The sequence below is a fragment of the Rhinoraja longicauda genome, chromosome 7 (genome assembly GCF_053455715.1).
Source record: "Rhinoraja longicauda isolate Sanriku21f chromosome 7, sRhiLon1.1, whole genome shotgun sequence".
Classification (NCBI taxonomy): Eukaryota; Metazoa; Chordata; class Chondrichthyes; order Rajiformes; family Arhynchobatidae; genus Rhinoraja; species Rhinoraja longicauda.
Window position 1 is genome coordinate 42949330 of NC_135959.1, and position 16580 is coordinate 42965909.

The window sequence follows — 16580 nt, forward strand, 5'->3', positions numbered from 1 at the left end:
TGCGCTGCAATTTTTAGTTTATGTCAAAATAACTTTGCCAATCCAAGCATCATTTGTGAAGACTGGAATCAATCCTTCATTTAACATCTTTTGTCCGATCTTGAGATATAGTGAGAAAAGTTAAGATGTTTACTAATAAATCTAGTGGTGCTATAGGAAAATCTTCTTTTCCCAGAGACTGGTTAGAGAAAGAAATTTACGACCACGTGGAATTGTTGAGATCTACAGTACTGATTCATTTTACAAGCAGCTAGGTAAAGACATTAAAAATGGGAAGCCATACAAACGGATATATTCATGACTTTAAAAAATCATTTGGCCAGATATATGGAGGTGAGATTTAGAGGGCTATGCAGGCAAATGGGACTCGACCAGCATGCCAACTTGGTCAAGGTGGGTGAAAGGGCCTGTTTCCATGCTGTATTTGAGCTATGTAGGAAAATAGGACTAGTCCAGCATGCCGACATTGTCAGCATGGCAAAGGTGGGCCGAGCGGTCTGTTTCCGTGCTGTATAGTTCAATGGCTATGCTCTAATTTAGGGAAATGTTATAGATTATTGGCACTGTAATGCTATTTCCATTTGTGTTAGATGTTGCATTATTTATATTGTGGCTTGGATAATAATGAAAATATGTTCAAATTGCTCAAACTATATCTTTGACCAGTAGTTTCTTCACAACTCCCACTAACAAAATTTAATGAATAGTCAATATTACATGGGATTAAGTTCTTCGTCTCCAGCCTTCCCTCAATCAATCTGTAGCTAACTGTGAACAGCTAAGCATAAATATCATTTAAGCCTGGTATTTTATGTTTGAGAATCACTGAGTTAGAATGCAATATTTTCTTGAGAAGACCAGTATTCAATTATTGGGTTAAATATATGTTGTTTACAAACAGGAGCCCTGAACATTTGTGTCCTCAGGGAAGCATACATTAACAACAAACTCTACTATTACATGCAAACTAGCAGAGCAACATTTTGTTTCTTCAAGCTCAGTATTAAACTATAATAAATCCTTAAATTAAAGATACTGGTAACTTTATTTTTTGGTAGTTGCACCTGCACCTAGATCAATGAGTTAATTTCTGAGTATTTTAGCACAAGGTCAAAGGAGAACAATCTGTCTGACTGAGGACCCTGAATATATTATAAGGGAACAATATATTAAGCTTTCATTTTGTTACACAGAACAAACTTAATGAATTGAAAAGGATATGCGGGCAACCCTCTATTGAATTTATATTTGAAGCTTTCAGTGGTCATTCGATATTTAAGGAAATGCAGTATAATAAGACTTCCTGTATTGAACCTATTGTGAACTGCAAGCATACATTGTTTTCATATTTACCCACTATAACTCTCAGGGCACTCTGACATTACATCTTACTGGTATTGTATCCATTCTTTTTGCTATAATTGTGAAACTAATTTTAAAAATACCACCCATTAGCTGATTTTTCTGGAACTGATATATTGTCCTCATGACCATTTTAAAAGTGAATACCAGTTCCAAATTTGATACCTTATTTTAAACTTCCATGGTTTTGATTGATTTTAATACGATAAGGAACTGGCAAAAGTGAGATTAAATAAAAGCTTTAGTGTGAAAATTGATGTGGAAACTACAGTTTTATTTTCTTTTTTGCAGGATCGCCTGACCCCCTCAATCCTGAACTTAGCCTAAGATCCAAACAACATGTCATTAAAATTAATCAGACACTACACGTGACATGCAGGTAAGTTTGCAATAAAATGCACTTAGGAACATTTTTTTACCGTGTCTCGCATCACCATCCACTTGAAGATATTAAAAAAACCCTCCCTTCCTTCCTCCCTTCTACAGGCAGGACATTTTAGGGATAGGTAGGAATAAGAATACAACTTTAACAATTATTAAGAAAGGTGATGTGGAGCACTAAAGGATGAAACTTAAGAGAGCCAGACATCATTCATGTTCTTTTGAAGCTATCAGGCTCTATGCCTCAGTTGTTATGGTCCGTTGCTTAATTTTTCATAAGGCTGTTTGGATTTGGACTTAAATGTAATTGTAAATTTGCGTTAATTTAAATTTAAATTTAATTATATCCTCTGCTGCAAGTACCAGATTTCACTTTACATGTATTATCCTTTTTGACATTTGGTCTATTTTAACACCTGTGATTTAGCTTGATCAAAGTCAATAATCAATGTTGACAGTTTAATTAATTCTCTGCAAGAGACATTATTATTTTATTTGACACTAAGAGGCAGGGATATAGAAGTGTTTTTTATTTTGTAACCCAAGCATTCATACTTAAACACCTGCTAAAATTCTAATTGTTAGGTAATGCTTTAGATAATTTTAATACTTGGAGCCATTAATTTAGGGATTGTGGGCAAATGTTTAAAATACTGAGTTAAAGCCTTAATCTCAAAGATATTGGACTGGGAAAAGATGTGATTTTTAATCAAAGAAAAAATGTTAACAAATATATAAAGTACAGGAGCACACTTTTACCAGTCAGATTTCATTTAGCAGTGTAATTCAAAACAACCCATTATACAAATAAAAGGTAGCTAAGCATAGAAAAGACTGAGAATGCACAACAGTCCTTGAGAAGAAAGGTGAACAATACAATTTTAATTTCTGGGCCTTGGTGTAACTCTGAAGGAGCAACTGCAACCCAAAGGAATGAAATGAACAAGGCAGGCATGGGATAAACGATGGGCCAGTGGATAAATAGATTTGTTCAAGAAACAAACTGCTGGAGGATAATGGGCAGATGGAGCCAGATGGGAGAGGAGGGTGGAGGAGTGTTGAGACAGAGGCTAATGGATGATAGGTGGGATGGATGTTAGGCAGATGGAATGCCATCATAGTGAGGAGAGCTAGTAAACCAGGGGATAAAGAGGCCAGGATTTACCACGAGTAGCATTTATTGCTTCTGGTCAAGGAGAAAACTATATTTTTTAATGTGGCTTTATTTTTTACCTTTATTGCTCCTCTGGAGTGGTGCTACTATCAAGACCGACATTATCTGAATCAATGACAAGATGCTAACATTTCATTTGAATTAGATGTTAAGACCAAGTTTTAAATTTCACCGGGTCATGCATTGGCTACCTAATCTGCCATGTTAAGCTTGCCTGGTGTGAATGCCGCTTGGATTGGATAAGTATTATGTCTTTAATTTTATACCTGTTCTAATTGGCAGCAGGTTTGGCGAGGTAGGACGGAGTTTAAACTAATTGTGACAGGTTAGCTAGCAGTTCTGTTTATAGATGCTGAGCAAACTGTCACATCTTGATTCGAATTCTACATCTCTACTTTTGTAGTTTTGATTTATTTAAGCTGATTAAAACAAATAAGGAAAAGAAAAAAAGGCACAAAGCGCTGGAGTAACTCAGCTTGTCAGGCAGCATCTCTGGGGAGCATGGATATGTAATGTTTTGGGTCAGGTCTGAAGAAGGGTCTGCATTTCCTGTGTCTACACAAGGAAAATATGTGTTTAGGCTTGATTTTTGATTACATGAACAGTTTTACCAGTGTATAGAAGGTATTTGTAAAATGATCTGAATTTTGTTTCAAATGGAAAACTAAACAACATGATATTTATCTTCTTATTTCCACAGGGGATCATCACCAATTTCATGGTCCTGGCCAGACCATGTAATGAATGGGACTGAAAGAATAAGTATAATTAACTTTAATAGTGAGGACCACATGAAACCATATTGTAGTAACCTGACTTTGAGCGATGCCCAGGCTAAAGATACTGGTTACTTCTATTGCAATACCTCATCTTCGAACATTAAACAAAGAAAGACTGCAGTTTATATATTCGTAAAGGGTAAGTCAAACATTAGTTATTGATTTACAAGCATCCTTCTTGTTTCCATTAAGGTATAGGATTACTTTGATTTGAATGGTTTCTTGATTCGAGTAGATGTTAAGAAGTAGAAATTATTTGCATTCCATTTTTCTTCATATTCAATATGAAAAAAATAATCAGTTTTCACGACCATTGATATTTATTACACAAAAGGCTTCTGGGACCATGGTGTTGATGCCAGCTTTTGCAGAGGCTCCAAATACGAACCTCTGGTTTGTATTTCCCTCTCTAGTCACTCCGCTTAAAATATTTATCCACACTCTTCTTTAAAACATGCAGTAGTCTCTTCTTTAAACACATTCTGCAATAAAGTTTTTGAATATGCTGCATTCTTTTACATTGACATTTTAATCTCACATTTTAATTCCTCACTTTAAATTGATAAGCATATCATTCATCGGCAAACCTTTCATAATTTTGAGGTTTCTTTACAAAAGTACTCTGCCATCTTGGAAAATAGGCACTGCCAAATTGGCTCAATATTCAAGTTTTTGTACTTAACTGGATTTTCTTCGATAGAAACACAGAAACATAGAAAATAGGTGCAGGGGGAGGCCATTCGGCCCTTCGAGCCAGCACCGCCATTCATTGTGTTCATGGCTGATCCACAATCAATAACCCGTGACTGCCTTCTCCTCATATCCCTTGATTCCACTAGCCCCCAGAGCTCTATCCAACTCTCTCTTAAATCCATTCAGTGATTTGGCCTCCACTGCCCTCTGTGGCAGAGAATTCCACAAACTCTCTGGGTGAAAATGTTCCTTCTCATCTCAGTTTTAAATGGCCTCCCCTTTATTCTAAGACTGTGGTCCCTGGTTCTGGACTCGCCCAACATTGTGAATTTTTTTCCTGCATCTAGCTTGTCCAGTCCTTTTATAATTTTATACGTCTCTATAAGATCCCCTCTCATCCTTCTAAACTCCAGTGAATAGTCTTTTCAATCTTTCCTCATATGACAGTCCTGCCATCCCAGGGATCAATTTTGTGAACCTATGCTGCACTGCCTCAATTACAAGGATGTCCTTCCTCAAATTAGGAGACCAAAACTGCACACAATACTCTAGATGTGGTCTCACCAGGGCCCTATACCACTGCAGAAGAACCTCTTTACTCCTATACTGAAATCCTCTCTTTATGAAAGCCAACATGCCATTAGCTTCCTTCACTGCCTTCTGTACCTACACGCCAACTTTCAGTGACTGGTGTACTAGGACACCCAGGTCTCACTGCACTTCCCCCTTACCTAACCTGACAGCATTGAGATAATAATCTGCCTCCTTGTTTTTGCCGCCAAAGTGGATAACCTCACATTTATCTATATTATACTGCAACTGCCAAGCATCTGCCCACTCACTCAACCTGTCTAGGTCACCCTGTAACCTCCTAACATCCTCTTCGCAGTTCACACTGCCACCCAGCTTTGTGTCATCCGCAAACTTGCTAGTGTTACTTCTAATTCCTTCATCCAAATCATTAATATATATGGTAAATAGTTGCGGCCCCAACACTGAGCCTTGCGGCACTCCACTCGCCACTGCCTGCCATTCTGAAAAGGACCCTTTTACTCCTACTCTTTGCTTCCTGTCTGCCAACCAATTCTCTATCCATGTCAGCACCCTACCCCCAATAGCATGTGCTCTAATTTTGCTCACCAACCTCCCGTGTGGGACCTTATCAAAGACTTTCTGAAAGTCTAGATACACTACATCCACTGGCTCCCCTTCATCCATTTTACGTGTCACATCCTCAAAAAATTCCAGAAGATTAGTCAAGCATGATTTCCCTTTCATAAATCCATGGTGACTTGGATTATCCTTTTACTGCTATCCAAATGCACTGTTATTACCTCTTTAATAATTGACTCCAGCATCTTCCCCACCGTCAGGCTAACTAGTCTGTAATTCCCCATTTTCTCTCTCGCTCCTTTTTTGAAAAGTGGGATAACATTAGCTATCCTCCAATCCACAGGAACTGATCCTGAATCTATTGAACATTGGAAAATGATCACCAATGCGTCCACTATTTCTAGAGCCACCGCCCTGAGTACCCTGGGATGCAGACCATCAGGCCCTGGGGATTTATCAACCTTCAGTCCCATCAGTCTACCCAATACTATTTCTCGCCTAATGCAAATTTCTTTCAGTTCCTCTACCCCCCTAGATCCTCTGTCCTCTAGTACATCTGGGAGATTGTTTGTGTCTTCCTTAGTGAAGACAGATCCAAAGTACCTGTTCAACTCTTCTGCCATTTCCTTGTTACCCATAATAATTTCACCCATGTCTGCCTTCAAGGGACCCACATTTGAATTTGCCACTCTTTTTCTCTTAACTTATCTAAAGAAGCTTTTACTGTCCTTCTTTATATTCTTGGCCAGCTTCCCCTCATACTTCATCTTTTCAGCCCATATTGCCCGTTTTGTTACCTTCTGTTGTCCTATGAAAGTTTCCTAACACTCTGGCTTCCCGCTACTCTTTGCTGTGTTATACATCTTTTCTTTTAGTTTTATTCCATCCCTAACTTCCCTTGTCAGCCACGGTTGCCTCCTACTCTCCTTAGAACCTTTCTTCCTCTTTGGAATGAAATGATCTTGCGTCTTCAGGATTATGCCCAGAAATTCCTGCCATTGCTGTTCCACCGTCATTCCTGCTAGGATCCCTTTCCAGTCGACCTTGGCCAGCTCCTCTCTCATGCCTTCATAGTCCCCTTTCTTAAACTGCAACACTGACACTTCTGATTTAACCTTCTCACTCTCAAATTGCAGATTAAAACCAATCATATTATGATCACTACCTCCAAGCGGTTCCTTTGCCTCGAGTTCTCTTATCAAATCTGGTTCATTGGACAACACTAAATCCAGAATTGCCTTTTCTCTGGTAGGCTCCATTACAAGCTACTCTGAGAATCCATCTCGGAGGCACTCTACAAACTCTCTTTCTTGGGGTCCAGAACCAACCTGATTTTCCCAGTCTACCTGCATATTGAAATCCCCCATCACCACAGTGGCATTACCTTTGTTACATGCCAGTTTTAACTCCTGCTGCAACTTACACCCTACATCCGGGCTACTATTTGGGGGTCTGTAGATAACTCCAATTAGTATCTTCTTACTTTACAATTCCTCAACTCTATCCACAGTAACTCTACTTCGTCAGTCCCTATGTCACCCCTCGCAAGGGACTGAATTTCGTCCCTCACCAACAGAGCTACCCCACTGCTTCTGCCTGTCCTTTCTATAGGATGTATAACCCTGAATATATAGTTCCCAGGCCCGATCCTCCTGCAGCCACATCTCTGTAATCCCCACAATGTCAAATCTACCAATCTCTAACTGAGCCTCAAGCTCATCTACTTTACTTCTTATACTTCGCGCATTCATATACAATACTTTTAATTCTTTTGTTTTGCAATGTTTTTTTAAAAAGTTGCTGCTATTTTATAACTTTGTGTAATACTTTTTTTTATCATTTTCTTGGTCACTTTGCTATAGGAAAAATACTATTAAGCTAGAAAGAGTGCAGAGAAAATTTATGAGGATGTTGACAGGATTTGAGGTCCTGAGCTATAGGGGGACGTTCGGCAGGCTAGGCCATTATTTCTTGGACTACAGGAGGCTGAGGGGTGATCTTCTTGAGGTTTGTAAAATCATGAGGGGAATAGATAGGGTGAATGGACAGTCTTTTTCCCAGGATAGGGAAATCAAAACCAGAGGACCTAGGGTTAAGGTGTGAAGGGAAAGATTTAATAGGAACCTAAGAGACAACTTTTTCACACTGTGGAAATCTGGAAATCAGCATTATTCAAAATAATGCCCAGTGTTATAAAGCAAGAAGGCAGAAACAGTTATACAATGAATACAAAATCTGTTACTGACACTTAATCTTGAGAATGAATGAAATAAAAAAATATGTCGAGTATATCTACAAGGTTTCTTGTGAGGGTCACAATTGATGTATACTACAATGATGCCAGCATGCATGAGTTAGATACATGCAGGGCCGTTTTTGCAGCATTATGGGCCCCCGGGCAAAGCAGTGTACTGGGGCCCCTACCGTTACTCTCCCCCCCACTCCCCTTTCCCTACCAGCCCCCCCCTGCCGTGCCGGCGAAAAGCACTTACCGAAAAGCACTTAGCGATGGACAGGGTGCTACATTGTTGCGAAAAGCACTTACAGATCGCTGTGAGAAGCAGTTAGGGACTGAAAATGTTGCGAAAAAAGCACTTATTGAACCTACATTTTTAAAGTAGTATTTATTTATTGCAAGTCACTTAACATACACAGATCAGCATGGGGCCCCTATGCTCGTGGCCCCCCGGGCAAGTGCCCATCAGGCCCATGCGTTAAGACGGCCCTGGATACATGTAAATACATTGAAGACACAAGGAACTGCAGATACAGGAATCTTGAACTTCTCTACATAGTGCTGGAATAACTCAGCGGGTCAAGCAGCATAACACAAAGTACTGAGTTATGCTCAGAGTAACTGCTTCCTGACCCACCAAGTTACCCCAGTACTTTGTTACAAATGCATTGAATACAATCTTAAGCTAAAAAATAACTCCTCTGGCGTTTTCAGTGTATCTCACTATTTAGGAAACAGATTGCAAAAGTATTAGAATTAGAATGGTTCTGTATTGTTTCCTGTGGCAGGACATTGTCTTTAGTCAATTTCCCAAATTAGCTCCATGAGGACCACTATTTTGTCTTTTTCTCAGGTTTAAAATGCACATTTTAGTTTGTTCTGCAGGAAAATATGTATGATGCCTTAAAACACCTTTAATTTTGACTCCTGCTTTTGAACATTGCTTTTCTTATCAGCCATATACTTTTATAAATCATTTCTCCTTTCACAGACAAAGACAATACAATTCTCTGCAATCTACAACAACATTTTTGCTCATATTTTAACAATTCCAAATATTGTCTCCACAATCCTGGAAAGGTGGTCTGTCCTACTCTTCAGATGGTTAACTAATTTACATCTTTGTAATATTGAGTTCAGATCTGAATCATACCTGGAACTTCATTTGGGTTTTGTTTATTTAAATTGCTTCCTTCCTAAGTAATCAATTAATATTCAACTCTTACACAGTGCAATTTTTGAACTATATATGAATTATGAAAAGACAGAATTTGGTGACCAATCTATTAATATGAAAATAAATAATCATGCAATATATTACAGGTTGTGATGTGCAGAAGTTTTATCATTATTAACAAAAAAACATATATAATATGTTTCATTAAAAAGTTTCCAAATCCCAATGCAGAAATCCACAAGTTACACAATTTACAGTCTGATGAAGTCTGACCCGAAATGTCACCTATTCCATTTCTCCAGAGATGCTGCCTGACCCGCTGAGTTACTCTACCATTTTGTGCCTATCCACATTTTTCACATTGTTTAATCGAATGTTTTAAAAGTCACCTCGAATTGATATCTACATCCATTTTGCGCCTCTGTCCTCAACACCTCCTTCCACTCATAGGTCATAAGACATAGGAGCCTAAATTAGGCCATTTGGTCCATCGAGTCTGCTTTAGCATTCGATCATGGCCGATCTATTTTCTCCTCAAACCCCCATTCCCCTGCCTTTTCCCTGTAACCTTTGATATCTTTACTAATTAAGAACCTATCAATCTCTGCTTCAAAAATATCCAATGACTTGGCCTCCACCACTGTTTGTGGTGCAGATTCACCACTCTCTGGCTAAAGAAATTCCTCCTCATCTGCTATGGAAACTCTCAGTGTTACCAATTTAGTTTAGTTTAATTTAGTTTAGAGATTCAGCATGGAAACTGGCTCTCTGGTCCACCAAGTCCGTGGCAACCAGTGATGACCTTTACATTAGTTCTATCCTGCACATGAGGGATAAGTTATAGAAGCCAATTAACCTACAAACCTGCGTCTTTGGAATGTGGAGGAAACCGCGCATCCAGAGAAAACCAGCGCGGTCACAGTAAGAATGTACAAACTCCATGCAGACAGCACCTGTTGTAAGGATCGAACATCAACCTTTGGCACTGTAAGGCAGCAAATCTACGGCTGCGCCACTGTGCCACCCAAAGATCTGTGACTACGCCTCAAGTTTCCACTCACCATAAACTTGAACTCCTCCAGACCTCTGTTGTCTGTTTTCCAGCTCCCCTATCATACCTGTGTGCACAGACCTAAATCTGCTCTTGGCCGTTCTACACTATAAATTTTCATCTTCATGTTTAAATCTTTCTGTTTCACTCCTTTTGTTAAAACCTTTTACCAAATTCGTGAACATTGTCTGATCCATAGTCTTACCTGGATCATTAAGACCTATTGCCACTCCTCCACCGCTAATCTGTTGGTAATTGGGGATTAAATCATGACCTTGCAAATTTAGGATATCACTATTTGAATTTCAAAACCGTCACAAATTAAAAAAGATAAATTACTTCTAATTGTAAATTATCTCTCAGTACTTTAATTTGTTAGCTTCGAATTGCTTCTATCTACAAACTATGCTTAATTTAATATCTTTAATTTAAAAAATAAACACCTCAAAGTAGAATTGCAGTATTATGTAGGTCTGTCGCTTCCTGCTTCAGTTTTTAGTAATGATGGCGTTGAGGTTAAAAGGGCAGTCCCTAGGGCACTGTGTTGGCTTCAATGACTGGTGACAGTATGTCTGCCTGTAGGAATGCCCCCAATACCTCTTCCTAACACTTTGAACGATCTTCACAATGAGATGGTGAGTCTCAGGAAGCCACACGGTAATAATCTTTAATCATTTTGTGCCAATTTTGAATAGTCCACAAGGGAGTCATTACTTTGGCTCCCTACTAATGGTTTTGAGGGTGTGTATTATATAACAAAATAACACTTTAAAAAATATTTAAGAATGCAACTTTCCTCTAACGTAAAGAAAACAAATCCAGGCTTTCATCTGATTAAGTGGTCCTCAGGGTATCTTTTTCCTTCTGGCTTTTTACTTTGTGCGGAATCACAGACAATAGAAGCGCTTTACTTAAAATACACAGATACGGCTAGGGAATAAGTCGGTAAGACAAAGTTGGGAATATTCAGTTGGTATGTTATTAAATCCACTGAGAGTCAAATGTTGGGCTCATGTGACTTTGAGGGGTATTGCCATTGCATCGTTTAAGTTGCCACAACTCTGGGATGAAGAGCTTCTGGTTGGGTTAAGAATTTTGCATTTGCACATGATGCAATTAAATTGCCCTTTTTAATACAACTAATAATGTTAGTTTTTATATGAGTTTGTGAGTTGCGTATGAAACTGCTGTATAAAGCCAAGTATAAAAACAACTTCTATTTGTGGAGACATTAATGGTCCTAAAGAAATTAGTGGCATAGTAGCGCAGCTTTTGAGTTGCACCAGAGGCACGGGTTTGATCCTGACTGTGGATATTGTCTGTTTGGCTTTCTCTGGGTGCTCTGGTTTTCTCCCCCATTCCAAAGACGTGCAGGTTTGTAGGTTAATTGGCTTCTGTAAAATTGTCTGATCAATGGTCGACGTGGATTCGGTGGAGCGAAGGGCCCTTTTCCACGCTGTATCTCCAAAATAAACTAAAACTAAACTAAACTAAATGTCTGTGGAAGTAGCACAAGGCTGTGTTGCAAACAAAATTAAAGCGAAGCAAAAAGAGGAAGCTTCGAAGGGAAAAAACTGGAAGCATTCTTTGACAGTGGCTGAAGTGGGAGAATGTGTGGCTGGAGCTGCAAGGTAAAGATGTTAAAAGAAAGGGGATACACAAATGAGATAGATGAAAGTTTCCAGCTGATAGTAAAAGTTCAACTAAAAAATCCGCCAGTGAGCTAAGATCTGCACACAATACTAAGCACAGTTACATTTTTTATTGTTTCCTTATTGTTTTCTTTTTAAACTGTTTATGCCCATCAATATAATTCAGGGTGATTATCCTCATTTTACTCTAATCAACATTTGTAGAATAACTACATCCTAAAATATTAAATTATATATTCTGCAATTAGATTACTTATCAGAATATATCAACATGGCATTGATTATGGCTTGGTGCACCTTTGAATTTTGGACGATATGCAAAAAGAACCCTATTACTGGTAGGTTGAACAGTTGAAAGGCCTTGCAGTTTAAAGGAAAAGCAATTTGGAACTGCATTATGAATATATGACATCACACCATAACTTCATACATTGTGTTGTATTCCTGGCGCATATCCTATTTGAAACTGCAGTGTAAATGAACATGGATATCCCCTAACAGAACCATAACCAAGCAAGTATAAAGTTTGTGAATCTTAAAGTCCCCGATATAGCTGAACAAAATATAACAAAGAACAGTCTCTTCATATGTTAAAAGATTAATATTTTGTAATATGTACTGTTTTAAAGACAGTGACCATTTTCACTTAAAAAAAAATGATGTAATCAAATGTCAACTTTGTTTTTGACTGATGTTGGGAAGAATTATGGTGGACTTTTATAACCTGAGTTAAATAGCTTTGTGTGGACTTTGAGCTGATGTGTTTCTGTGTCACGAAAGGGATCAAATTGATTTCTCACATCTTAACTGAATACAAATATTGTTTTTTTTTCAGATAAACACAATCCATTTGTTGCGCAATACACAGAAGTTCCCAAAGTTGTGTACATGATAGAAGGACAAAGGCTACTTATTCCATGTAGGATCACAGCCCCACATTTCAATGTCACTTTGAAACTGGTAGGTAGAATGTAATATCTACCAAATAGTGGTAACATCTATCAGCAATCAATGCTCAAAAATTTGATTACTTATTTATCAAACAGATTAAACATGTTCAAATAGTGAAGATGATAGTTGCTGATTGCAAGAAAATGTAGACAGGCTAATGGAACGGATCGACAAATGTCAAATTAAATTTAATGTAGAGAGGTGTGAAATATTACCTTTGGCAAAACGAAAAAGAGATATTATAAGCTAAAGACATAGTTCTGAACATGTACAGGAATAGAGAACTGGTTGTTTATGTTCATATATATCTTTGAAAGCAGCAGTACATGCTGAGAGAGTGATTAGCAAAACACATGATTTCCTATGATTCTAAAGGGTTAAACTATTGTTATTTTTCCTGGAGCAAAGAGTGTTAAAATATTTATTAAAAGTATACAAATCATGATTGGGTTAGATAGTTTAAATAGATTAATCAAGGACTAGGAAGATTTAAAAGTTTGAGCAAAGGATAGAAATGCAAGGTGAGGGAAATCATTTCGTAGAGAATAGTTATGATCAGGAACTCATTGTAATGATGTTAGTTAGGATTTTCAGAGGGGCACAACATTGGATTTGATGGAAAATATAGCATCTTAATCAAGACTATATCCATTTAGAACGGAGATAAGGAAAAACGTTTTCAGTCAGAGAGTTGTAAATCTGTGGAATTCACTGCCTCAAAAGGCAGTGGAGGCCAAGTCTCTGAATGCATTCAAGAGCGAACTAGATAGAGCTCTTAAGGATAGCGGATATGGGGAGAAGGCAGGAACGGGGTACTGATTGAGAATGATCAGCCATGATCACATTGAATGGTGGTGCTGGTTCGAAGGGCCGAATGGCCTACTCCTGCACCTATTGTCTATTGTCTATTGTCTATTGTCATCATAATTTTGATATTTGCATATGAAGGAACTGCAGATGCTGGTTTACACCGAAGATAGACTCAAAATGCTGGAGTAACTCAGTGGGAAAGAGAGCATCTCTGGAGAGAAGGAATTATGACGTTTTGGGTCAAGACCCATATTGTTCCCCAGTTAATCATTATTCAACAAAACCTAGAAAAATACAGATAAATAAGTTAAAAGCTAAAAAATCAGAACTATTGGCCAGAACATTGAATTTATGAAGCATCGTACTCCATTCTTCAAACCCGTGGAAAAGTTCTGCATTCAGAAATGCAAAAATGCTATTTTCAAGGAAAATCCTTATATAATGAGGAAAATAAATGAATAATTAGAAGCAAAATATTCACCCAGCAAAAAAACATAAGGTGCTATATTTCATTTATTCAGTCCTGGATATATTAAGTAAAGTTGAATAAAATGACTGTCCATATATATTTCCAAAGAATATTACACAGACTGTGTCATATGGAGAAAATATTTCCCACTAAACAATATAATCCACGAGTAGTAGTTTCCATAAAACAACTAAGTTGGCAACAGAGAACTGAGACAGAAGGTCTGTATCCTGTGTTGATAGGAAGTTGGTGAGATAGGCCATTGTTGTGTTTATTGCATCCTTTTTGAGGCATCCTCTTGTCTCACCCTTGTAGGACATTTGACTGAAAAGGTTTTGCATTTGTTTTGCATTGTTTTTTCCTTTTTGCATCAAAGCTCTTACTTTTCAATGTATAATCTAGAAGACTTGCTTTATTTAAGAAGAGTCTCGACCCAAAACATCGCCCATTTCTTCTCGCCAGAGAGGCTGCCTGTCCAGCTGAGTTACTCCAGCTTTTTGTGTCTATCTTTGCTTTATTTTAATCCTGGTATTCTTTTACCTCTCTTCCTATGAGAATAATGAGTCGCAATGTGATTGCTTTCTGCCGAGATTAATAACGTGTAGATTTTGCAATAACTGATTTTTAAAGCCTGTTCTAGCGCAACCAATGGAATTTCCATAACTGAGCTAGAAATTCTTTCAAAATGTTGCTAAGTTTTGTGTATTGCCTGACTTATTTAAGACGGTGACACAGCTGGTAGAGCTGCTGCCTCACAGCACCAAAGACCTGAGTTTGATCCTGACCTCAAATGCTGTCTGTATGGGGCACTTTCTTCCTATGACCATATGGTTCTTCAGTTTCTTCCTACTTTCCTAAGCTGTTCCGATTTGTTGATTAATTTCCCTCTGTAAATTGCCCCTGGTATGTAGAGTGGATGCAAAAGTGGGGTATCCTATCACTAGTGTGAACAGGTGATCGGTAGTCAGCATGGACAGTGGGCCAAAAGGCCTGTTTCCATCTGTATCTTTCAATTAATCTCATCACTAAAAGCAGTGTAGGAAAATAACTGCAGATGCTAGTACAAATCGAAGGTATTTATTCACAAAATGCTGGAGTAACTCAGCAGGTCAGGTAGCATCTCAGGAGAGAAGGAATGGGTGACGTTTTAGGTCGAGACCCTTCTTCAGACTGATCACTAAAAGCAAATAAGTGTTTATTTTCCATGCGGTGTGCTCTTCTGTAGATTCAAATTAGGTCCAATTAGGTCCAATAAACATATGAACATTTAGATTAACCATTGATGAACCATCCTGCCAACAACTAGAGAGCGGTCCTGAACAACTATCTGCCTCATTAAAGAATCTCGGACTATCTTTAATCGGACTTTACTGGACTTTATCTTGCACTAAATGTTATTCACTTTATCCTGGATGGCCCGATTGTAATCATGTATTGTCTTTCCATTGACTGGTTAGCACGGAACAAAACGCTTTTCACGGTACCTCGGTATATGTGACAATAAACTAAATTAAACTAAACTAAATTAAGTAGAATAGAAAAACTTTGACATCATTTGCACAAAATAATTTTACATATTTGTGGTCTACCGATATCACTGGCCGCTCAGAAAGAAGAAGGCTTTAACAACCTCAGCATTAGCAAAGGAGATGAACCTCACTTGATCTATTCGCAGGTATTTCTGGCCTTTCACATTTTATTTAATAGGTCCTGCTTTAGTCTGCACAAAGCAAAAAAATTGAAGATGCTCGACATCTGAAATTATAGATGGAAAATGGTGCAGATACCCAGCAGGCCAATCATCATCTGTGGAGAGAGGAAAATTGAGTTGACTTTTCAGTCAATGACTCTCTTGATTAAAGTAATTTTGCTTTGATTTCTGGTTTAGCATGTTTCTTGTTGTTTGCTTCCACCACTGCCTAATCCCGACTGTCAAGTGCCTTAATGCTTCTGCATCTCTCCGACCCACCTTATAGCACAAGACTATGCATAATCTCCTCCTCTTCATCCTTTTGTTGATGTTCCTGCCATTTCACCTTCACTCGCCAACCAAACCAGACCAGATCTTGCTGTCTCCCTCTCGTTAATTAGCCTACTCATCCTAGTCCATCATAGAACTAGCAAAAGCAAGCCTTTCTGCAAAGTGCTATTTTGTCACACACATGATACCTAGGGCCTAAACCGTAATGGAGTTTTGTCGTTGAGAGGACCAAACATAAAACTGGCACAGTACCATTTTACCACATTTCCCTGTGTGGAAGAATTTCTAATCTTTGCTTGAGATGAAGTAGTGTACTATAGGGTGTTATTCCATATACCTGCTTGACAAAACCAATTCTCTCATAGTGGCAGATGTGGTAATGTTTTTGAAGATTGTTGACATTGTTTTCATCGACTGAAAATTAAGATGAATCTAAATAGCCATCTGATCCACAGGAGTATCTGTACCACTAATAGACCAGTATTTACACAAGGACACAAGCACATTAAAAAAAATAGGAACAGGCCTCAAGACCATCCCGCAATTCATTATGATCATTTCTACTTCAGGAGTCTCTGGGCAAAAAGCTCAACATTCGGCACCCTTTGGGAGAAGAAATTTCAATGTACCTTGGTTTTAAATGACTGTTCTTTATCTTAAAACTATGTCCCCCATTCAATATTCTCCCATGTAAAAACATTTGTCCTGTTATGTCACCTTCATAATCAATAAACACCTAAGAATACAGATT

General features: G+C 38.2%; 1 protein-coding gene across 1 annotated transcript in view; it reads left to right on the forward strand.

Moving 5' to 3' along the window:
* flt1 (fms related receptor tyrosine kinase 1) overlaps positions 1–16580 on the forward strand; it is a 131545-nt gene that overhangs the window by 16059 nt on the left and 98906 nt on the right. The window contains exons 3-5 of the mRNA XM_078402388.1: positions 1654–1741; positions 3618–3835; positions 12454–12578. Of these exons, the coding sequence (XP_078258514.1) occupies positions 1654–1741; positions 3618–3835; positions 12454–12578 (431 nt within the window). The remainder of the gene's footprint in view (positions 1–1653; positions 1742–3617; positions 3836–12453; positions 12579–16580) is intronic.